The sequence below is a fragment of the Schistocerca americana genome, chromosome 5, assembly GCF_021461395.2.
Source record: "Schistocerca americana isolate TAMUIC-IGC-003095 chromosome 5, iqSchAmer2.1, whole genome shotgun sequence".
Lineage (NCBI taxonomy): Eukaryota > Metazoa > Arthropoda > Insecta > Orthoptera > Acrididae > Schistocerca > Schistocerca americana.
The window spans coordinates 108326373-108352315 of NC_060123.1; the positions used below are offsets into that span (position 1 = coordinate 108326373).

General features: G+C 43.5%; 1 protein-coding gene across 1 annotated transcript in view; it reads left to right on the plus strand.

Moving 5' to 3' along the window:
- LOC124616223 (zwei Ig domain protein zig-8-like) overlaps positions 1-25943 on the plus strand; it is a 254680-nt gene that overhangs the window by 40764 nt on the left and 187973 nt on the right. The window contains exon 3 of the mRNA XM_047144526.1: positions 3613-3905. Within this exon, the coding sequence (XP_047000482.1) occupies positions 3613-3905 (293 nt within the window). The remainder of the gene's footprint in view (positions 1-3612; positions 3906-25943) is intronic.

The following is a 25943-nucleotide window of genomic DNA, read 5'->3' on the forward strand; positions in this document are numbered from 1 at the left end:
TCCTGTGACGGGCCTGTTACGGACCCGTTTGCGTGCTACGACCATACCTGTTGCATACAGTTGGCGGTAGATGTTTTGCAATGTGCGGCACGTTGGATGCTCTCTGTCCGGGTACCGTTCTGCGTACACTTTGCAGGCTTCAGCTGCATTTCGTCGATGAGTATCATCTCCGCCTTTTCAGAGTTCGAATACACCATGGTCACGGACGTCTGGTAACACGGTGTACTACAGTTAGTCTGCGTGCGGAGACGAATGCAGAATAACAATAGCAGCAAGCGCTACATGCGGACCCTGCGACAGCTAGACCAAACCACAACAGTGCACTACACCCACACTCGTAAACACGGTCGTCATTGTAAACGTGTCCCTGCAGATGCTTCTCACCGACCGTGGCCCGTGTTTGTTACAACACGCAACTGAACGTCGGAGGTTTCAAGCGTCAACGTTGGGTTAAAACATCTCCAGATGTAATTAACATTTTACAATGCAACAAACGGCACTGATTACGTATTTGTTTATATGTTCATATTTGCTAACAAAACTAACGTGGTTCCATTTAAAAAAAAACGTGGGTTTGTGCTAAAAACATACTTCCGTGCATTTTTGTATGGTTTGCATTAAACAATTGCACTGGCCCCTCTCCTCACGTTCGGTCTGTGGAAGCGGTTCGTCAGTATTTGATGTGGTTTACGAAATGTATCCAGCGGCAATGTTAGGTGATTCAAACTGTATATTGCAGTAAATTCAACGAAAGGAAGCAGAATCCCACACATCGACAACATCACATAGGTTGGCACAAATCACACAGAAACGCACTCGAAATGAGAATAATTTCTTGTTACGCATCATGTGAAATGTAAATAAAAAACATCGTGACTGGCACCAGAAGAATTATTTATAAAGAAACTTAAAGAACATTTTAAGCCAACAAGAAAATGGATCAAGGAAAATTTTTTATACTGTTCTATACCCACATCAATTATTTTCTACTTGTAAAACGAATATCCCATTTATACTACAACTACAACTGAGAGTTGTTTGTGCGTAGAGTTACTATGAGAGACATGTCTTGTTATCTGAAACGTATTAAACTTGCTGGGTCTTTTCATATTTCTCTAAAGTTACTTTAAAAGTTACCTCTGATTGATAAATATACTAATGGAAAGAAATCGCAAAACTAAAAAAAGAGCTATGCGACTTAAATGAACGTTGATGAACGTCTCAAAGATAATGGTGTCAAATTTCGCGCCAGTCGCATATGAGTGGCACTGGTAACACCACTATGAGGATGCAAATCAGATGTGCTTTAAATACAGGCTGCAACGGTCTGACCACTGTTCCCTCCGAGCATCGACATGGTGTGTTGACGTTAGTCAAGAATGCCCATAAGGTGACAAAGACACTACTATCAGCTCCTCACTGAGTTTGAACGAGGTCGTGTAATAGGACTAAGAGAAGCTCGATGTTCCTTCTCCGACACTGTAGAAATATTTGACAGGAATGTAACCACTGTACATGAATGCCGGCAGCGGTGGTCACTAGAATGAACCATCGCAAGAAGTGGGAAAACCATCGTGTTCGCCTTCTGACTCTGGCGCAACGTACTGTATCTACAGCAGCTATCTGAGCAGCAATTAGCACCACTGTGACATAACGGACTGTTACGAATCGGATACAGGAAGCAGAGCTTCGAGCCAGACACTTCAGTGGTGTTCAAGCCAGAGCCCATTGAAGGGCAAGGTGGAGGTCTGTTGCGTTTTCTGATGAAACCGGGCACTGCCTCGGTGCCAGTGATGGCTGTATGTTGGTTAGAAGGATGGCAGTTGAATGCCTAAAACCATTGTAACACCGTGCTAGACATGCTGTGCCTACACCTTGAGTATGGTCTGGGTTGCGATTTCTTAAGACAGCAGGAGCACACTCGTTTCTGTGCCACGCACCCAGACTGAAAATTTTTACGTCAGTCTGGGAGATGGACCTGTTGTGCATTCCAGAAGGTTTTCTCAAGTGGATAACCCACTGCCTAATATCTGTTTTGTAATCCAACGTGCTGTACAGAGTGACAACATGTTTCTTAGCCCTGGTCAATCATCACTTCTGTCTTCAGTCGAGTACATATGAGACATAATCGGAAAGTATCTCCAGCGTTACACAGAAAAGGAAGCTACCGAGTGCAAGAGCCATGGGTCTCCACCACCAAGCTGAAATCCTGCGCCTGTACAACAAAACGTCTGCACGTTTTCATGTTTGCGTTCAACATTCTGGCGGTTACAACACCTATTAACGTACCAGTGTTTAGAATTTCTAATGGCTTACCTCTCACTTACATTAACCAATGATCTTAATAATTTAAATACCTTACCTAGAAACATGTATTTAAATATTTTCATTTCTCTACATTAATTAAATTTTGGCGTTGAGATTTTATTCCGTCATTGTGTAAACATACGTAATCACGTGTTTTATGGGGGTGCCCCACTCCTTAGAAACTTATCATAACATATGAAAATTAACGTAAATGTATTTTGAGTAGCGTGCAGGCACCATCCTAAATATGCACATACGAGGGGTGTCCAGAAAGTAAGTTCCGATCGGTGGCGAAATGGAAACGACTACGAAAATCCGATAAAGCTTTGCACAGATCTGTTGGGCAGTGTCTCTAGTATGACCCTAGATAGCATCACGTCGCTCTTCTTATTTATGAGTTCACAGTAAGCGCGTAATGATGTCTAGAAAATAGTGTCTCCCGCCAAGTACAAGGGCCTGGTGAAATATTCGCCTGAAGCTATGCAGCCAACATTACGTAACTGTCATCGGTTTTTTCTTCAAGACAATTCTCAGCCGCATTTTGCAGGGTCAATGAAGATGCTCCTGCATCGTTTTCAACTGGAAATGTTTAGTTACCCACAATACAGCCCGTAATTACCTCCCTCTGCCTTTTATCTCTGCTCACATGAACAGCTGACTTTGAAGACAACGTTTTTGCACAGACAACGAGCTATAGGCCAGCGTAGAGAAGTGGCGGAAAGCACTGCCGGCTGCCTTCTATGATGAGGGTATTGGAAAGTTGGTACGACGCTACGACAAAGTCAGAACGGCGACTATGTAGAGAAGTAACTGGAAGGTGTAGCTAAATATTACAAATGAAACATCTCTGAATTTCACTGTGGGTCCCATTTCGCGATCAATCGGAACTTTCTGGACAGTCCTCGTATATACCAAAGAGCTATGTAAAATCGAATGTATATTGATTAAAGTACTTTCCCTTCATCTGATTTCGAAGACATATGAGGTATGTGCTGGCGAAGCCTTAAAATCGATTAGCATTCGCATGTCGGATCTTGTATGTTATTTGCGACTGGGACAACACAGCATATGGGCAACAGCTCAAACACCACCTGTGCTGTGGCCGACTTGTCAATTTCAAGTCGTTCCATGTTTGCGCGGCAGCCAAAAATACAGCATATGGGACTAAATAAATAAACGTTTCAGCAGCGTGAAGAGCGATGATAGCTGTCCTAATGCCAGAGCGGATTTTATCCGAAATGCGTAACAATGCTTTGTAGACTAGGATATCCGTTGTCCCCTGAACTGTCTTCCTCTGTTCCTCAGACGCCGCACGCTGTCCCTCGTTGACGACGGCTGACCTTTCGGCAGGTGCGGCCTGGAGCGCGGCCCCCGCCCCGCGGCAGACGCGGCCGCCGGCGCTGGCGGTGCCGCTGGCCGCCGCCCTGGTGGCCGCCGCCCCCACGGAGGCGGCGCCGGGGGCGGACTGGCCGCTCGACGCGTCAGACGTGCCGCCGCCCGCCGTGCGCTTCGTCACCGACAACTCCAGCATCGTCACCGCGCAGACCGGCTCCACGGCGCTCATCCCCTGCGTTGTCAGCAACCTGGGTGACGGCATGGTGAGTCCGTGTTGCATCAGTTCTGTCTAGCGATAACAGGAGTCGGTATAGAAGAGATAGGGGATCAAGTATTAGAATTTAGACGAGCTTTGGAAGACTTAAGGTCATATAAGGCCGTAGAGATGTATAACACTCCATCAGAATTTCTAAAATCATTGAGCTAGATGGCAACAAAACGGTTATTCATATTGGTTTGTTGAATTTCTGAACCTGGCAATATACCACCTGACTTTCCGAGAAACATCATCCACACAAAAACCTCCTGGCATATTAAAACTGTGTGCCGGACCGAGACTCGAACTCGGAACCTTTGTCCGCGAAAGGTATAGGTCCCGAGTTCGAGTGTCGGTTCGGCACGTAGTTTTAATCTGCCAGGAAGTTTCACATCAGCGCACACTCCGCTGTAGAGTGAAAATTTAATTCAAGAGTCATCCACACAATTTCGAAAATGGAAAGAGCTTACAATTGCGAGAATTATCGCACAACCGGCTTAACAGCTCATACATCCAAGCTGCTTACAAGTATAATATAAAGAAAAGCGGAAAAGAATATTAAGGAGGCGTTAGATGAGAATCAGTTTCCTTTAGAAAAGTCAATTCGACGTTGCCGTTGATAATGGAAGTGAGACTAGGATTTGTACAAAAAAAAAAGTTCTAAAATGTCAAACAGTGCACGATGATCGGAATTCTGAGGAAAATAGGTGTAAGCTATAGCGAAAGACGAATAATATACAATATGTGCAAGCAACCAAGGTAGAACAATAAGGCCACGTACGGAGCGCTTGGATGAGATAGGGTGGAAGATGTGGTTGCAGCCTTTCGCTCCCACTGTCAGTTTATACATTGAAGAAGCAGTTACGGAAATAAAAGATCAAGAGCGGAATTAAAATCCAAGGTGAAAGAATATCACTGATGAGATTCGCTCCTCACATTGCGATCCTCAGCTTACGTGAAGAGGAATTAAAGGATGTGTGACTGGGATGAACAGTGTAATGAGTACAAAATATGGATTAAGAGTAAAATGATGAAAGACGAAAGTGACGAGAAGTAAGAGTAATGAGAAGAGCGAGATGCTAATATCAGTATTGGTGATCACGAAGTAGATGAAGTTAAGGAATTCTGATACTTAGGCAGCAAAATAACCCATAACGGACGGAACAGGGGGGACATCAAAAGCAGTCTAGTAATAGCAAAAACGGTATTCCGACCAAGAGGAGTGTACTAGTATCAAACATAGGCCTTAATTTGAGGAAAAAAATTCTGAGAATGTACGTTTTGAGCATAGCTTTGTATGGTACTGAAACATGGGCATTGGCAAAACTGGAGCAGAGTAGAAGCATTTGAGATTTAGTGTTGCAGTAGGAAATTCGGTGGACTGATAAGGTATGGAATGAGAAGATTCCGCAGAGATCCGGCGAGGAAAGATTAATGGAAAACACTACTGGCAAGGAGCAGGAACAGGGTTCAGAATATGTCTTATGATATCACGGAACAACATCGGTCAACTAGAGAAAGTCGTAAAGGGTAAAAACTGTAAACGAGGGATGATAGAAGAGGGAGCTGCAGAGGACAAGAAACCGTAGAGGAAGACAGAGATTGGAATTTATCCAGGAAATAATTGAGGACGTAGGTTGCAATTGCCACTCTAAGATGAAGAGGTTCGTGGCGAGCACAATCAAACAAGTCAGCAGACTGATGACTCAAAAGAAAAAAAGAAATCGATTTCGACACAGACATATGGTGGCATATCTTCACAAAAATCAGTCATATAGTGGTTATTTCGTCACTGCCACCTCAGAAAATGCTCTTCCACAAAACAGTATAGTGATGAGATGTTTCACGTGCTCTTCTGGATTTAGCAACGACACTACCGTAAGTCGCGACGGTATTTTGATTGATTTGATGCTCTCGTCCATTTTTCCCACTGTTGGCCAGTATTTCCCTCTAAACTACACCAGTTATCCCACAGTATTTGATTAACGTATTCAATTTCTGATCTGTACGTTACTGATATTCCCTGTCCATACCTCTTCCAGTGACAAGTTATCCATTCCTGGGTTCTGAGGAATCTATCTTTATTAAGGACCTTTACTTCTCATCTTATGTGTATAGTATTTTGATTGGCTGTCCTGTTAGCGTTTAACGTTCTTTGAATACGCGTAATTTGAAGTTACTCCAGTGTCATTTTTCCTCGATTTTCAATGGCTCTTCTCCTTCATACAATTCTGTACTTTCAGAAAGCTTTTCGTCTTTACCACGTCAATATCTAGTACTAACTGTGTTCCTTTATGTAAGGAAACGCTCTCCACCAGTGCAAATCTACTTCTGACATCTTTTTGAAGATCTTCTCCACGGTCTTAAATGAGCCATTCTATTTTCTGGTGCATAGCAGATAAAAATTTTTTTTGCAAATATAAATTTCACTGCTGCACCTTACCACGATCTTTTATCATTTTTTGAATAGTCCATACTTTGAAACTATCTCTGGGTTCGAAGCAGTTCTCAAGACCTGCTGTGTAAAATTATTGTCGATAGTGTCAGCATGAAGATACAATATCTTACAAATTTCATTATAACATATTTATACTGATATTATTTCACGTAATAGACAACAGAAACTTAATGTCTACACAACATAAAATGTAGCTTAGGTCAGAGATAATTCTGCACACCTGTTTCCGTGTACGCTCTGATGCCTGCCGTGCTTCGCTCAGTGTGTAATCGTACTTTCTGAATTGCACAATCGATTCACATCATCCGCATACAGTGTTGATCCAAATTTTATGTTAAACAATGCGATATACCCCTCACTACCACTCTTCATTCCTCTCGTCTGTGCTTTATGATTATGCCGTATGCTGTTCATTCTATTTCATATGTTTTGCAATTGTTCCTTACGTCCTGCTATGCCAGGTACACAACGGCACTATGTATCTGCTTCGCACGCTGTTTATTTTCGTAATTCATTCAGCAAATCGACGTTTAAATTCACTTAAGATGGATCCCTGACTAATGGCCAGTAGCGCACTAGCACACAGAACCGTCAGGAAGAATTTTGTCCAAATATCGCTATGCCCTCATTGTAATTAAAGAAGTCAGTTCTTGCTCAGTGCTTTCTGTGGCTTGGAATTGTATTCATTAATTTAGTTAACAAGTATGTTACTGGTATCGGAAATATACGAGTATAGCAACTCTAGACACAGGGATTTTAGATCACGTTTTTAATACTACGATCTATGGTAACCATCACAGGTAAAAGACTGTTAGTGACGGATATGGTAGCCTACCCAGTTGTACCATTGGTTGGTATTAGAAGGCTTTGAGTACAAATAGCGCAGAATAACAGCCTGAAAAAGTAAGTTATTATTTCAAAACTTCCATCAGGTTAAATTTCGTAAATTCCATATCTTTTTTTTTTTTTACAACATAAACCACGAAGTATAAAAACCCAGTGAATTAACTGTCCAGATTGAAATACGGTTGCTGAAACAAAATCTTTTAAATCCTTACTGAAAGTGTAGTTGACTCATTTACACAACAACACAACCAGTTTGATTTGATCCCTTCGTCAACATACAATATGGTTCAGGCCACAGGACTGCCAAAACCAGTTTACACAGACGTTAATTACAGTTTGGATGTACATCTTCAAGGAAAGCGAATTACTCTTGCCGTACTATCGGTGACTACCCACACCCACTGATTATAATACTGGCACTTGCCTAACATACGTTTACAGCAAAACGACCACAATTTCGAAGTACTTGAAGAAACTTCCCAAAATCTTAATAACAACTGTCATCATAAACATGAGTACTAACTCAGGTCACCGTGTTGTATTAGCAAGCATACAGCATACAACTTTAGTCCAACTGTATTCTAAAAGACTCGATAATATTTACAATAATAGGGGTATGCTCTCTTATACGCAACAGTGCCTGTAACAGTCTCCTGCAGTGCGCTCAACAAGTGCGCCAAATACATTAGATTTACGCTAGGCTAAGACAGACACACACACGCACATCTATAGATACATAAACTGCTCGTGACGTTTATAATGCCCAATCAAGTGTCAACAGAAAGCATCTGTTTATTTCTCACTACGAACAAAATTATTTTACATCGGAATCTTGCGAGATCTTTCAATGGAGCACTTTCAAGTTACAATATTATGACATTTGTGTTAAGAAGGACATTAGAACCTAATAAACAGCTGTCCTACAGCGACTCAGATTCAGTTCTGCATTTAGCGCGCACCAGGGCCGTGCTTTTGCTGCTGGAGTACTGTTTCTTTATTGAGTTTTACTGTCCCCTTTAACACTTACCGATAAAACAGATATCGTACTACACTAACCTCGAATCGCCCTGTCAAATGAGCACGCAAAATTGCAACCTTTTTAGGTGTAATAATGAGAAAAAACCGGCGCTTTGCATCGATACTTGGCGTGGCTTGAAACAAGTGGTAAGCTCTGTTTGTTTCGGCTGACTCCAGATACACAATGCAAAAACGAAATATCAAATAACTGTCAAAACAGAACCAAAAAAAGCCCTGGGTGTCTCTTACGAGAGACACGTTATACACATATACACTAAAGCAGCAAAGAAACTCGTATTGGCATGCATATTCAAATACTGAGATGTGTAAACAAGCACAATACGGCGCTGCGAACGGCAACGCCTGTGTACGACAACAGGGTCTGGAGCAGTTAGATTGGTTACTACTGCTACAATAGCAGGTTATCAAGATTTAAGGAAGTTAGAACGTCATTTTATAGTCTGCGCACGATCGATGGGACACAGCATCTCAGACATGAAATGTGGATTTTCCCGTACGACCATTTCACGAGTGTACCGTCAATATCAGGAATACGGTAAAACATCAAATTTCCGACATCGCTGCGGCCGGAAAAAGGTCCTACAAGAACGGGACAAACGACGACTGAAGAGAATCGTTCAACGTGACAGAAGTGCACCTCTTCCGCAAATTGCTGCTGGTTTCAATGCTGGGCCATTAACAAGTGTCAGCGTGCGTTCGACGACATATCATGGACAGGGGCTTTCGGAGCCGCTCGTGTACCCTTGATGACTGAATGACACAAGGCCTTAAGCCTCGCCTTGGCTCGTCAACACCGACAGTGGACTGTCTATGACGGACCTCGTTTCAAATCGTATCGAGTGGACGGACGTGTACGGATATGGAGACTAGTTCATGGAGGGAATGGACCATGCATTTCAGTCGGAGACTGTTCAAGCTAGTGGAGGCTCTGTAATGTTGCAGGACGTGTGCAGTAGGAGTGGTATGGGACCCCTGATATATCTAGATACGACTTTGACAGGTTACACGTACGTAAGCATCCTGTCTGATCACCTGTATCCATTCATGTATATTGGACATTCCGACGGTCTTGGGCAATTCCAGCAGGACAATGCGACACCCAAACGTCCAGCATTGCTACAGAATGGCTCCAAGAACACTCTTCTCAGCTTAAATACTTCCGCTGGCCACCAAACTCCCTATACATGAACATTATTGAGCACATCTGGGTTGCGTTGCAGCGTGCTGTGACCTGGAGGTTTCATGGTGTCAATTTCTTCCATCGCTACTTCAGACATTAGTGAAGTACATGCCACTTCGTTTTGCGGCTCTTCGGTATATATAAGGCAGTGGCAGAAAATTTCCTCCAGAATACAAACTAAAATGTTGAGTGATCTCAGTGAACACTGATACAGCTACAAGAGCCATGCAAGGTGCAATGTTATGCGACAGTTTTTCGGAACGTATGTTAATTAATATAAATTCAGATTAGAGACTCACCTCCGACTTGAATAATTAATTACAGTCAGAAAATTTTACTGGAGTTAAGTGTATGAGAGCTGGTTGGCTTCTGTACTAATCTGAAACTAATTTGCCTTCTAGTTGGAGGTTAAGGAATCTTCTCGAGGCCAAAGCACATTGGGCGACAGAGATACAGCGTTGAGCCCTGGAATGTCTTTGGACCATTATGTAAACGTGGTGTTGTACAAACCCTGTTGTCACTTTCACACCAGCGCCACAGCCTGGCCATCCACATAAATTTAAATAATTTCACCGTGCCTAGCCGTAAACTGTATCTCTCTTATGTCGACTTCCTCGTTACCTATCATTTACCTAACTATCAGTTTACGTGTTAACCCAATGTGTAGAAGTAGTACATTACTGACCCTACTATGTATGTCGAATATCCGTAATTATCAGAATGATTTTGCTAAGTAGTCCTGAAACGAAAAGGAGCAAAGAAGGACATCTGGCCGGAAATGGATTGCAAGGCAGCTAGACCAACTTTAAGGTAGAGATATAAGGCCTTTGACAGTGCAGGTTTCCATGGTTCAATGTCCTTGTCATAACAAACCGGAAAAGTGGCAATGTTCCGTCTACACTCGTGTTTCATTGCTATGGTGGTAATGAACAATTACCACCGGTCCAGCGTCAATGCATGGTCGATATACCTCCATACGGAAGTGTGGAAGTGACCTGTAACACCATGATGTAGTAACCATATTATTCTTCGTACCAACAAAGGCACATCTTCCGACGGGGATATGCCTCACATGTGAGGTGTTGTGGAAGGATGACAGGTTGTCGCCAAAAATACCTGACCACACACTGAGACTCAAGCGGTGCTGATGGTTCACTGCCAATATGCTACTAAAACATTAGTACAAACGTACACATTTCCACATACCTGGTGTTTTCTCATTCCTACACTGTCCAAAACCATCATGTTGATTAAAAACGCCGCTGCAGTTTTATGGAGTTGAGTAACATTAGTTATTGCATCAGGCGACATCCTGAAAAGATAGAAAACTTTAAATAATACCACGAAGTGTTACAAAGAAGGTCAAACTTTTGCCTAAAGCGGATGACTGCAAGTAATATGAAATATGGTAAAGACCATTACTTGCAATTTCAGTACAATGCTGTAGTACCTTTAATTCTTCCTTCCCCCCCCCCCCCCCCCCCCCCGTCGCCTCCAACCCCCCGTCCGTATTCGAAGAATTGAAGAAAAAGTCGGAGCCCTAAATTGGATGTAAGCAGTTGAAAGACGGTGGTATGGGGGAACAGGATGAGACAAATAAAGGTGTAAACTGAAGTAAACCACACCACGTTCAAGTGGATCCAACTTTACGGAGTAGAGAAGAGCACCGCGGCAGAGCGCTGATTATCGCGGAAACAAATGACGGGCTACAGCCATGTGGCGTATGCGCAGAAGCACTAGGCACACTATGAGCGTAAGGAAATTACTAAATATCGGCTGTACGCTAGTTTACAATGACAAATACTACAACAGAAAATATAAACTGGGTACTATTGACAGATCTATATGGTGTACTTTGGGAAACTATCAAAAATGTTCATATCCAACTTCAAATTCGTGTACCTCGCTCGGAACGTATTTCCAGTCACACGTACATCAGAACCCTTTTTCTCTTTATGACTTCAGTGATCGCGTCCTTCAGTTCGTCCTGAATTAGCAAGGTGTCAGTGAACGTAGAATTAGCATGTGCTATACGTCCAACGTATTCATTAAATTTTGAATTATTATAGGATTTTTCTTCACCTAATTCACAGCATTTAGAAGTAAATTGTGAAATTAGGTCAGTCATCTACAGAACGTATATCCACATCTAAGAACACTTTTATCAGATGTGAATTATTACGGCTCTTGTCGTAGAGATAGTAGACGAGCGACAGTTCAAAGATGTCATGTGCGACACAGCATATGGTTGTATGCAATAGTTCAAGCTGCTTACTCTATCACCAAAAGATGGAACAAAAGAGAAAATACACTTCTAACTTTTTCCTTCTGAAGTTGATGGTTTCTCATAAGTACGAGTACCAAGTCAGTGGCCTTTAAATATTATTTAGATGATTACGTGTAGCTGACAGCCAAACAAATATATTGCCTCTCACATTAGTAGAGGAAGTACCTTGGAACCAGATATGTTCTTTGTATGTCCGTATATTTGGATTCACCAGTGAAGAAGGTCAACCACATACGACAGAGAGTTGCTGATAGAAATTACAGTTTGTTCATTGTTGAGCAGTTTTTGAAACTGAAGCCTGAAGAATTGCTTCTTGTCTATGTATGCAACTGAATCTGAGAAGATTGATGTAAGATACCAACACTGCTTCGCTAACACAGCTACAAGCAATTTACTTTTATATAACCCCGTACGAAACATAGGAAACAGTGACATCAGGGCTTAAGATTCACTTGTTCCTCTCACATGAAAGAGCTGTGCAGTTGTTCAAGGAACCAAGCTGGCATTCACGTTTAGCGGTTTAGCGAAACAACAGCTCGGCTTCCTCCGAATACCGGCTGTGTTAAACCCTGCAACTCCTCGCTCACTTTCAATGAAACGATTTTGAATTACAGTACACGGCTGTAGAACTCTTGAAATTAGCATTTATTATCATTATACTAATTCCAGTTCGACAGCTACCTGACTTCCGACTGAATTATATTTAGTCATTTGAGATATACTGTTTTGAAGACGTTCAAGTCTCCATTTCATAATTTTATCATAACGGACACGTACGTCTCATTGTGTTGTATTGTGAGTTACCATCGTATCTGTCCTCTGTTTTCTATTGTTGGTGTCCGTAGTAACGTTGTTCACGTTTAGTTGTGCTTCAGACCCATTCCAAGCTCACGTAACCCTTGCAGAAAAAGGAAATTTCCTCTGACAGGCATTATGTTTCGCGTTACCTTTATCTTTTAAAGGGAGCGTAATTAGACGCTACCTGTTTCTGTTCCACAGACGGCCTTAAGGCATGCTGAATAAAATGTAATATCAAGACTCGCTTCCGAAAGGAAGTCACGTTTTCCGATTATTAATTGGACACTGTTGTGCAAGTTCCCTTGAGACGCAATATTCTAGAAACAGAGAGTGGAAGCATCGTCTTAGGAACGGTCCACGTATTTCCCACCTTACTGAATCACAAAGGGACGGGTCATATATTTCCAGCTTCGACTACTGAATCGATCATGAAGTATAAAAGAAAAATGATAAGGGCAGAGCAAATAATAATGACGTACAGTAACGAGGTTTGAGATAATGCATAACATTTCTTGAATCAGCTTATAAACTGCCCTTCGAAGTTATGGAAAATTAGAAAAAGAGAAAATGGCTGTAGCACACAGTGACCGGGTTTCTGATTGTGCATAACATTTCTTTTAAAATCGGTGGAGGCCGTCTTTCGAAGTTGTATGGAAACAAATCATCAAGAATTATAACCTTATTCACAAGCTGTGGCAGCTAAGACGCTACAAACAGAACGGTTACATCCAGAAGAAGTATTTTTTTGTTCATTGTGTTCTACAGCTTTTATAAATTATAGAAATGACATCATGTAAGATCTTCTAATAATTTCCGGGTATGCAGCCGGATCCCGTCGACATTCTGCCACGATAGAAGATACTAGCACAGTCGTACTGCCTGCGGATAAGGGTAACGCCACAGTTCTTCTGACAAGAGAAGCCTACAACGAGAAGATATATTGTCAGCTAAGAGATTCTACGTACCGTACAATTGAAAAGGACCCAACAAGCCGAATATCAAGGAAAACTACTTCCCTTTTGAACGACTGTTCTCTACCTGAAGAAGTTATCAAGAGATTGAGGCCACACAATGCAGTACCACCAAGGCTCTACGGTCTTCCGAAGATACACAAGGATGGTGCCCCACTACGATTAATAGTGAGTAATATTGGTGCTGCGACCTATTCTACAGCAAAATATCTGGCCTCATTACTAAAGCCGTATGTGGGTAAGTGTTGCCACCATATACACTCCTGGAAATGGAAAAAAGAACACATTGACACCGGTGTGTCAAACCCACCATACTTGCTCCGGACACTGCGAGAGGGCTGTACAAGCAATGATCACACGCACGGCACAGCGGACACACCAGGAACCGCGGTGTTGGCCGTCGAATGGCGCTAGCTGCGCAGCATTTGTGCACCGCCGCCGTCAGTGTCAGCCAATTTGCCGTGGCATACGGAGCTCCATCGCAGTCTTTAACACTGGTAGCATGCCGCGACAGCGTGGACGTGAACCGTATGTGCAGTTGACGGACTTTGAGCGAGGGCGTATAGTGGGCATGCGGGAGGCCGGGTGGACGTACTGCCGAATTGCTCGGCGGAAGGTGCACGTGCCCGTCGACCTGGGACCGGACCGCAGCGACGCACGGATGCACGCCAAGACCGTAGGATCCTACGCAGTGCCGTAGGGGACCGCACCGCCACTTCCCAGCAAATTAGGGACACTGTTGCTCCTGGGGTATCGGCGAGGACCATTCGCAACCGTCTCCATGAAGCTGGGCTACGGTCCCGCACACCGTTAGGCCGTCTTCCGCTCACGCCCCAACATCGTGCAGCCCGCCTCCAGTGGTGTCGCGACAAGCGTGAATAGAGGGACGAATGGAGACGTGTCGTCTTCAGCGATGAGAGTCGCTTCTGCCTTGTTGCCAATGATGGTCGTATGCGTGTTTGGCGCCGTGCAGGTGAGCGCCACAATCAGGACTGCATACGACCGAGGCACACAGGGCCAACACCCGGCATCTTGGTGTGGGGAGCGATCTCCTACACTGGCCGTACACCACTGGTGATCGTCGAGGGGACACTGAATAGTGCACGGTACATCCAAACCGTCATCGAACCCATCGTTCTACCATTCCTAGACCGGCAAGGGAACTTGCTGTTCCAACAGGACAATGCACGTCCGCATGTATCCCGTGCCACACAATGTGCTCTAGAAGGTGTAAGTCAACTACCCTGGCCAGCAAGATCTCCGGATCTGTCCCCCATTGAGTGTGTTTGTGACTGGATGAAGCGTCGTCTCACGCGGTCTGCACGTCCAGCACGAACGCTGGTCCAGCTGAGGCGCCAGGTGGAAATGGCATGGCAAGCCGTTCCACAGGACTACATCCAGAATCTCTACGTTCGTCTCCATGGGAGAATAGCAGCCTGCATTGCTGCGAAAGGTGGATATACACTGTACTAGTGCCGACATTGTGCATGCTCTGTTGCCTGTGTCTATGTGCCTGTGGTTCTGTCAGTGTGATCATGTGATGTATCTGACCCCAGGAATGTGTCAATAAGGTTTCCTCTTCCTGGGACAATGAATTCACGGTGTTCTTATTTCAATTTCCAGGAGTGTACGTAATTCCGAGGAATTTGTCAGTCGCTTGAAGGAAGTTAAGCTTAGCAGCTCGGATTTATTAGTCAGCTTTGATGTGGTCTCACTTTTTACCAAAGTGCCTTTAATGGAATCATTACATCTTATTGGTAACTTATTCAGTGCAGAAGTGACGGCCTTGTTTGAACATATACTCTCCTCAACGTACTTTTTATTCAATGACGAATTCTTTGAACAAACAGACGACGTCGCCATGGGGAGCCCTTTGTCGCCTGTGGTAGCTAATCTCTTTATGGAGGACTTTCAGGAGAATGCACTTGAGTCTGCTGTTTTAAAGCCTACGGTCTTCTGGCGGTACGTAGATGATACTTTTGCTGTATGGCCTCATGGCAGACAGGAACTGGCGAAATTCCTTCATCACTTAAACTCATTACATGAGAACATCAAATTTACGATGGAGATTGAAAAAGAGGGCACTTTACCATTTCTAGACGTGCTAGTACGCCGTAAAAATGATGGGTCATTAGGACATTCTGTGTACAGGAAAGCGACTCACACAGATCTGTATCTCCAGGCGTCAAGCTGCCATCACCCAGCACAAACAGCCGGTGTTCTCAGTACCTTAATACATCGAACGCATATAATATCGGATGATGAAAACCTCCACGCAGAATTAGAACACTTGGAGAAGGTTTTCAAAGAGAATGGCTACACTTCTCGCCAAATAAGGAAGGCCATGCGCAACTATCATAACAAGAAGCAACGCACTGAGGACGCAGATGATGACTTTAAATCAACTGCGTTCCTTCCATACGCCGGGAATGTGTCGTCGAAAATAGGCCGATTACTGAAGAAAAATATAATCAAGGTTATCTTCCGTCCACCAGCAAAGAACCGGGCCCTGGCTGGATCCGTCAAAGACGATTTACAACTGAAGAAGGCAGGCGTCTACAAAATTCCCTGTGAATGTGGCGCTGCATATATTGGCCAGACGACAAGAACTGTCCATGAACGATGTATAGAACATGAAAGATACACCCGTCTGCGGCAACCGTCAAAATCGGCAGTAGCAGAGCACTGTATTTCTTTGGGACATTCAATGGAATACAATGTAACAAAAATTTTATCCCCGGTTTCCGGTTTTTGGGATTCCGTAATCAAGGAATCAGTGGAAATACGTCTTGCCAATAATTTTATAAATCGTGACAACGGCTTTCAGCTGGATAAAAATTGGAATCCTGTTATTAAAATTATACAATCACAGCGGAACCGACAGTGTCATTCGATACTCAATGACTAGATGAACCTTTATTTTCACCACCGAGGGCAGCACGTACAACTCGGCTATGCTGCGCATGTCAACACCTGACGCATGCGCTATAGGATGCCAGTACATTTCACCTGGGCTCTTCAGTAGTTGTGTACTCACCTGATGATGGCCGGACGTCTCTGGGCCGAAATATCGTGGCAGAATGTCGACGGGATCCGGCTGCATACCCGGAAATTATTAGAAGAAGAAATACGCCGGGAAAATTTCAGAAGTCACATCATGTAAGATACTAATTTTCTTCTAATTTTTTGTTATGTCACAAATATAATATTTATAAATAATATTTAATCGTGCGGAGGTACATGTACAGAATATCAGTTACAGAATTAAGGTGGAAACGGCCGCGCAATAAAGAAAAATTGAACAGCAGTTGAAGGTGTTACGTGGTACTGTTTCACCGTCCACATCTGGTAACTACGTATACATCGCCAAGCAGTAGCTGACACGAATATTTTAGCAGAGATAGCACACAATCCACTACGACCCAGCGTATACGAGAGAGAGGAAGCAGCCATATGTTACTAAATTCCAAAGACTTTCATCATTTCCATATATCGCACCATCATGATGGCAACAAATTTAAAATATTTTTATGTTTTCCCAATGGTGTCTATGAAAATGGTAAAGTAATGATGCCTTGTAATAGAAGATTTCTTTTTTTAGGCAAAACAAACACCAGTGTGTCCACGCTAGCAGACAGAAGGGGATGCACGAACGACATTGGTCTGTCAACCTGGAAGCACGCATATTTTTAATCACATAAGTGGTTCTTGTTTTATTGACAAGAGTCTCTACACCCAGAAGTATCTACAGTTCATCGCAGATATACTGCCTCATTTATTGAATGGCATCCTACTAGACATACAGAAATTCTCGACGCACCCACATGATTTATGTCCTGCCTGTTCCTCACTGAAATGCAGACACCTTCTTAAAAGAACGTTTTCTAATAGCTGGATCTGTTATTCTGAAACCAGGAAGTATTCCGCACTCCTACCACATGAACCATCTCTGGACTTCAGTCGGTGGGAAATATTAAAATGAGTTCTACAAGGAAATGCTCCCGATGACATGGAAAAGTACAAAAATAAGTTCCATTAAGAAAAACGAGTAGCATTGTCTGCTGGGAAGGGCTTATTCGCATGCATCTATACTCAAGATCAACATTTTGAGCACTCGATATCAGAGTCAATATAATTAACACAAGAATTGTCTATTAGCTACACGTTTCCTTACCTTTGGTATGGTATACATACGTTTGTAATACCACTTCTCCGGATGGCAGGATAATGATTTGCGACACTTTTACGTTGTTACTATTTGTTCGTGTTCTGCACGCATCATGTTATCGAAATCTTATTCAAGATTAATTCCAGTACCGCAAAAAGTAAATAATTCCATTAAAAAAACAAACACTTGGTAGAATTCGTTAGCTATAAACTTTAAAGTATATTCCTTCCTTTTAGTTCATTTTTACGCTAACCAAAATATTTTACTCAGCTACCTACGGTTGCACATTCGTCCTCTACGACTTCTTACTGTGCGAAACTGAAACATACCCATGTATCATCAACCTGAGCAAAAAATTCAGCGTAGTTGTTAGTAAAATAAACAATTTTCTTTCTTAGAAACTGAATGGTTGTCCTTATTCAAACTATAAATATCTTTATGCTTAAATTTTTGATTTTTAGGCCTTCAAAAACTAAAAAAATCCGTTCTAGGAACTGAAATATGTGATTTTTTAGGGTTTTCCAGCGAGGCATTGTCATGCTGAACAATCGCGCAAGAAAGACACGAGTAACTGGCAGAAACGCGAGTGTTCAACATGACAACTGAAATATACTTTGCGACCCAAAGTCTTGTGCTAATGATCGATTAAGATAACATTTCCGTTTTCTCTTCTAGAAGTAATGGGTTTGCGAAAAGGTTCTTGGATCACGATCGTACTCACCAGCGGGAGAAAATCTCCTTCTCTTGGCAAAATTTAAAGTTTTCCAGTTTTGTAAATGAGGCGAATGAGATAATTTTAGATGACCTATCATATGCATAGGTAAAGGTAATAAAGAGAAGGCCAAACTCACTGAAATAGCTGAATGATTCTTCATTCTTGTAAAAATAGATGTAAACAGTATAGAAAAGAAAAAATTATATAGCTTGGAAAAGTTGTAGTTCTCCTATGCTCCAATAATCTTGGCCATTAATCGACCTGAATGGAAGATTAATGCAAAAAGCACAGAAAACAGTAGCTTTCATACTGCAAAAAGCTTGTAACATGGTAGTGTCAAGCATAGTTCTCAACTGGTGTTCCTTTCGTTAGCTTATACCTCTAACTGGTGTTAGATTCCGTAGCTTTTAGGCGTTCATGTTAAGCGGACATTGTTCCAGACTTGTGCCCAATATCTGCGGGGGCACTGAGGCACAATTGGTGGCGTTAAATCGTTTCTTTTCATTTTTATAAATTTCTTCTTACTCAAGTAATATCAGAAACGAAGACTTATAAAGGAAAGATATTTTATTCCTAAATTTATCGAATAGAATGTTTAGTTTGTCAACAAACCAACAAACACTTCTGTCACTGTGATGATAATTGATGCTTAGAGAAGCATGTAGAACTGTGGAAGATGGAGAACTAACGTCACTGAAAAGAAGTGTAGAGGCCACTTCGCTTGTCTTCTCCCGCCCATTTTGTCTTTCTTTCTTGTGAACATGTACTGACAACATTTAAGCAAGATTCATCTCTAATTTTCTCGTTTAGTAATTCCGTATTTTAGTATAATTAGACGATGTAAGTATTTAAAATAGTTCAAATGGCTGTGAGCACCATGGACTTATCATCTGAGGTCATCAGTCCCATGGAACTTAGAACTACTTAAACCTAACTAACCTACGGACATCACAGACACCCATGCCCAAGGCAGGATTCGAACCTGCGACCGTAGCGGTCGCTTGGTTCCTGACTGAAGCGCCTAGAACCGCTCGGCCACAACGGGCGTCTAAGTATTTAAAAGCACTACCAACCTGGCTCCTTATCACATTTATAATTTGTATTGTGTTTTGCATATTTCTCACCTGCTAGATAGGAGAAGTTGGAGGCGGACTCTGCGAGGGTCAACGACCGAACATTCTTCGTGTTTTTATTTATTTATTTATTTATTCATTTACTTTCTTTGGAGAAAATTACTTTGGGTATTGGGGCGCTTCATTGTAACCACTAAACAGTTAAATTTTCGATATTTTATTCCTTTCTGCGAACCTCTTGAGGGCGGTTCACTCTTCGTGTTCTTTCCTTAACTGCTTCTCTGCCGGAAGCTAGAACTGCCTTGAGATGTTTTACGAGATCATTTCATTACTGTATACTGTTGTGTGGTAAGGTGTGAGTTTTATGAGTTACCGCCTTCGAAAAATGACGCCTAAAGCCTTTTCATTGACCTGATGCAGCATCGAATATAAGAAGAATACAGATAAACGTCAGTCAGAGCTACAGAAATTCCACTGAGCTGCATCGTCCACTGTTCTTAAATGAGATTAGTGTCCGTCATGAATCTGGCTTGTCTCTATGTCGTTTGAATAACATCACTTTATTTCATGAACTGCTACCAAACGCCGCCCCTTTGACAAAATTCAGTTGAAAATCTCATTTCGGGACTGAATGCAACGCCACAACGTGATGTGTTATGTAGCGGGTTACTGATAAATTTCTCTGGGGTTTCAGAAGACTATTCTGCCGGACCCAGAAATACAGACAAACAGACAATATCTATGGAGAGATCTCCAAAATTTTAACTCACAATACAGGTGCTCAATACATGCCGTGTTTGTATTTATCGTTTACTGAAGTCACTGCTGCTTGCTGAACTCGAAGACGAGGCAACAGTTAACTTTGTAAATCTGTTAACTGTGTCTATTACATGACATATACACAGGCACTTCGGTTGCACAAAATTTTTTCACTTTACCATGGTTTAGATTGCACTAGGGCAGTCTTCATCAGAACAAAAAGTTACATGGAATACATGTAACCACACCAGGGTTTAAAACATCTGAGCGGATATGATTACATGTATTCCATGTAACTTTTTATTCTGACAAAGATTGCCCTAGTGCAATCGAAACCATGGTCAATTGACAAGATTTTGTGGAATCTAAGAGGCTGCATATACGTCCTGCAATTAAATATCATACGGTTGCTGGATCACAGCCCATCAAATTTTAAACTACTGTGAAATTAGCCAGCAGTGTCAGATACGTACGAGTATGCTACTGCTGCACGAATCTCGTACATAGTTAATTGCTAGTTTTATTGCAGTTAACTAACTGCACCACCTTTTTACTGTTTTTTTTAGTGCTATAAAATAGTCTGTTAACATTTATGACCTCGTAAATGTCAATATTACTTTCATTACCACAAAGGTTTTAATTTTGTGTCATTTAATCCAACACGCAATATTGGTTTTTGGGCTCTATCCTAATATGTATGTTAAAAGTAAGTCTTGATTCTTCTTGTATGATGAAAGTAGTCGCCTCTGGACCATGCCACATTGTGCAATTTTTACCTTCAAGTTGGCGGCAAGCCACACTTGAATGCATCGCTTCATTTGTTTCGACTTTTGTAGGAAAATGACTGAAAGAAACAAGAGGCCTACAGTTATCCCTTTTCAGTTGTACATTCACTCCTGACTTCGTTTGTCGACACCAAACGTTAAAACATTAAACTAGCAGAAATTGCAGAACTGTAGCTAGTTATGCCACACACTTTGTCAACTACACTCCTGGAAATTGAAATAAGAACACCGTGAATTCATTGTCCCAGGAAGGGGAAACTTTATTGACACATTCCTGGGGTCAGATACATCACAGGATCACACTGACTGACCCACAGGCACATAGACACAGGCAACAGAGCATGCACAATGTCGGCACTAGTACAGTGTATATCCACCTTTCGCAGCAATGCAGGCTGCTATTCTCCCATGGAGACGATCGTAGAGATGCTGGATGTAGTCCTGTGGAACGGCTTGCCATGCCATTTCCACCTGGCGCCTCAGTCGGACCAGCGTTCGTGCTGGACGTGCAGACCGCGTGAGACGACGCTTCATCCAGTCCCAAACATGCTCAATGGGGAACAGATCCGGAGATCTTGCTGACCAGGGTAGTTGACTTACACCTTCTAGAGCATGTTGGGTGGCACGGGATACATGCGGACGTGCATTGTCCAAGAATGGTAGAACGATGGGTTCGATGACGGTTTGGATGTACCGTGCACTATTCAGTGTCCCCTCGACGATCACCAGTGGTGTACGGCCAGTGTAGGAGATCGCTCCCCACACCATGATGCCGGGTGTTGGCCTGTGTGCCTCGGTCGTATGCAGTCCTGATTGTGGCGCTCACCTGCATGGCGCCAAACACGCGTACGACCATCATTGGCACCAAGGCAGAAGCGACTCTTATCGCTGAAGACGACACGTCTCCATTCGTCCCTCCATTCACGCCTGTCGCGACACCACTGGAGGCGGGCTGCACGATGTTGGAGCGTGAGCGGAAGACGGCCTAGCGGTGTGCGGGACCGTAGCCCAGCTTCATGGAGACGGTTGCGAATGGTCCTCGCCGATACCCCAGGAGCAACAGTGCCCCTAATTTGCTGGGAAGTGGCGGTGCGGTCCCCTACGGCACTGCGTAGGATCCTACGGTCTTGGCGTGCATCCGTGCGTCGCTGCGGTCCGGTCCCAGGTCGACGGGCACGTGCACCTTCCGCCGACCACTGGCGACAACATCGATGTACTGTGGAGACCTCACGCCCCACGTGTTGAGCAATTCGGCGGTACGTCCTCCCGGCCTCCCGCATGCCCACTATACGCCCTCGCTCAAAGTCCGTCAACTGCACATACGGTTCACCTCCACGCTGTCGCGGCATGCTACCAGTGTTAAAGACTGCGATGGAGCTCCGTATGCCACGGCAAACTGGCTGACACTGACGGCGGCGGTGCACAAATGCTGCGCAGCTAGCGCCATTCGACGGCCAACACCGCGGTTCCTGGTGTGTCCGCTGTGCCGTGCGTGTGATCATTGCTTGTACAGCCCTCTCGCAGTGTCCGGAGCAAGTATGGTGGGTCTGACACACCGGTGTCAATGTGTTCTTTTTTCCATTTCCAGGAGTGTATAATTGTTTCATTATTTTACTAGAAATACTCGTGAGTCTCTTGGACTCTCGATATTCTGTCCCAAATGTTAATTTAATGAGTTTTTTTTGGCCGCACCTCCATGTTATCCATTGTCAGTCGCCTCACTGCTTCTAACAACCCCCACCGAGCTGGCATCGCTTCCCTGGGATGCGTCACAAGCCCTAATCTCGTGAACAGCGAGCAAGGGTCGGCGGCAACGAATCAACAAGAAATGCGCCTTGCACGTGATCATAGAAGGAGCGTAATCACCTCCTGGACGATTTCTTTTCTTTACGGAACTTTTACATCCAGATTACTGCATGAAATGGTATTGTGTTCATGAGTAAATGTAAATATTTGTTTACTTACAAAAAAATTCAGTAATTTGTACACTGACAATAATTTGAGGGAGCATCTGAGCTGTTCGTGGATACTGTCACCTTACAGCTCTTCTGTAGACTCGTGTACTTCCTTCCAGCCCCGTAGACGGAACGAGGTTCTCCCCACTCGGCTTCGGATAGGCCACAGCCCTATGACGCTTGGCTTCCTGCTCCGGCGAGAGGACACTTCAATGTGTGGTGCTTGTAGCGTCCAGGTCACTGTGCGCCACGTTTTATTGGATTGCGTTTAATTTTCTGACCTATTGGCCGCAGCTGACTTGCCAGCGGATCTGCCATCTCTTTTAAGAAACACTCAAACGAATGTGGTTAAAGTTTTAAAGTTCTGGGACTTGTCAAATGTTTTTACAAAGTCTTTAGGGAGAAGGTCTTAATTTGCTCACTGTGTGACAAGCTCACCCTTATTTTATGTAAGTGGCCAGCCAATGACAATTTTCTGTGGCATTCTTGCTGCTACGTTTTCGTTTTCCTTATGTTTTACTTCCTTGTGTAGCATTTCCATTCTTTTCCTACTTTCTTTGCGTGTGTGCTTCGGTTTTGCTAAGTCTGTCCACATTCGTTTCTTTCAATGTGTGGCAGGGCGCTGATGACCTCGACGTTGAGAGCCCGTAATCCCCAACACACACACTCGAATTAACTTCATGCGAGTGTGTAAAAGAGATTATTTGTCTACATGTTCCGACACTTCTGCCTCCTACTCGTGCGCTCTGCTACCACACCACTTTACGAATCGATAGAGATATGCAGTACCCAATATTACATGCAACTTTTTGTATCTCTTCTGTTTTTCCCACAGTTGTCGTCTGACATTCCAGAGTAGTTTTCAACCATCTTATGTATGTAGAACAAAAATTGTAAGTGATAATTTCGTAATCTCAATTATTTTTCTCTGACATAGCCTGCTAGTGTTCTTGGATAACAGGTGTTCACAACTTCCAGCGTGAGCTTCCTCCCAGTTTGAGCTGCACTAATGGAAAATGAAAAAAGTACACATTCATACAAGTGACTAAGGAATGCCGTACTTGGTCGGGACACTAGAGACGGCAGTTACTGTGATGATCAAACGCACAGCGCTGCGGTCATACCAAGGACCACATTATCAGCCGTGGAACGCTGCAAGCCTCTCATCAGTCGTTAATCTCCAGAGCCAGTAGTAACCGTATGCTGTATCATACGGAAATCCAACCGTGTGAGCAAGATTGTTAGCATGCCACGAGAACGTGGACGTGAATCGTTCGTGCAACTGACAGCGCTGAGATAGGTCGTGTTTGCGCCTACGGGAGGCAGTGATGTCACATCGCAAACCTGTGTCTCCACGGTGTATCGATGTTATCCCCAACTGTCATTCTCGTCATCCTGGGTCTAGATGGAAGCGCTGCACAGATGCATGCCATAGAAACGCATCTTATAAAGTGTCGTATCGAATCGCACCACGTCATCACTGCAAATTACACTCTCGACCCATGGTGTATTACCGATTATTTCCTCTGAGGTCCCATAATCGAGCAGTCCGCCTCCAGAAGTGTCACGACAGGCTCTTGTGGAAGGACGAATGGAGATCTGATGCCTTCACTGATAAGACTCGCCTCTGCCTTATTGCTAACGATGATCGCAACACGTGTGGCTCTGTGCAGGTGAGCGCCAAAGTCCTGGGAGTACACGACAGATGCACACAAGGCATCATGGTGTGGGTAGTCATATTTTACAATGGCCGTTTTCCTATGGTGGTAGCAGAGGGGATACTGAACAGCGTTCGGTACGTCCAAAACAGTGTACATCCCGTCGTTTTACCATTCGTGTACCAACAAGACAATGTGCTTTTCCAACACGACAGTGCATGTCTACATGTATCCCGCTCCACCTGACATGCGCTGCAAAGCTGACGTCGACTATCCTGACCAGAACGATTCCCAGATCCGTCTCCCATTGAATATGTTTAGGACTGGATAAAACGTCTCGCCCCGCAGGAAATCTGCCCAAACTGAGGCGCGATTTTGAAATTACATAGCAGCTGTTCCTCAAGACTACATACGTCATCTCTACGGTCGTATCCATGGGAGGATTGCAGGCTGCATTGTTGCAAAAGAATAGAATACCGGGTACCACAGCTGAGATTTCGCGCGTCCTGTGGACTGTACTCAGATACGGATAGATTCTCAAGAGTGTGTCAATAAAATGTCCTTCTGCTGGGTCTATTAATTCTCGCTGTTCTTGTTTAATTTTCCTCTATGGTATTTGGGTTAAGAGATCACTTGGTCGATGATAGGCTAGAGGGGCTACAATGCGGTCTTTTACCATTTGTTTTGTGTTCTCTGTAGTCAGTCTGGTGTAATGTGACCTGCCATGAATTCCTCCCGTGTGCCAACATCTCCATCTTAGAGCGCACTTGCAACCTACGACCTCTATTATTAGCCGAATGTATTCCACTCAATGTCTTCATCTACAGCTTTTACCCTCTATATCTCCCACTAGCACCATGGGAGTCACTCCCTCCTGTATTAACAGGATTATGTATCAACAGGTGTCCTATCATCTTGTCCCTTTTTCTTCTCAGCGTTTTCCAAATGCTTCTTTCCTCTCCGATTCTGTGCAGAACCTTCTCATTCCTTACACTATTGGTCCACCTAATTTTCAACATTCTTCTGTAGCACTACATTTAAAATGCTTCGATTATCTTCTTTGTTGCATGAAACACCTAAAAAATTCTCCGAAGGAACATTGGTGTGCTGAGAACATCCGGATTATGAAGGGCCACGGCCGCCCTAGGACTTGGAGTGGCTGTTATAGTGTCTCAGTTGATATAGATTTCTATCCATCTCAATCAGCCCAGTATTTTAGTGAATAAACTTTCTCAAGGCAGCTTTATAATAATCAGCGAATGGTGACCGAGGACTTCCGGCGTTAGAAGCCACCCTTATTCTGCCAACGGCCTTGTCGAGGTGGGCGGAGTGGCGGTCGGGCGTTCAGGGCACT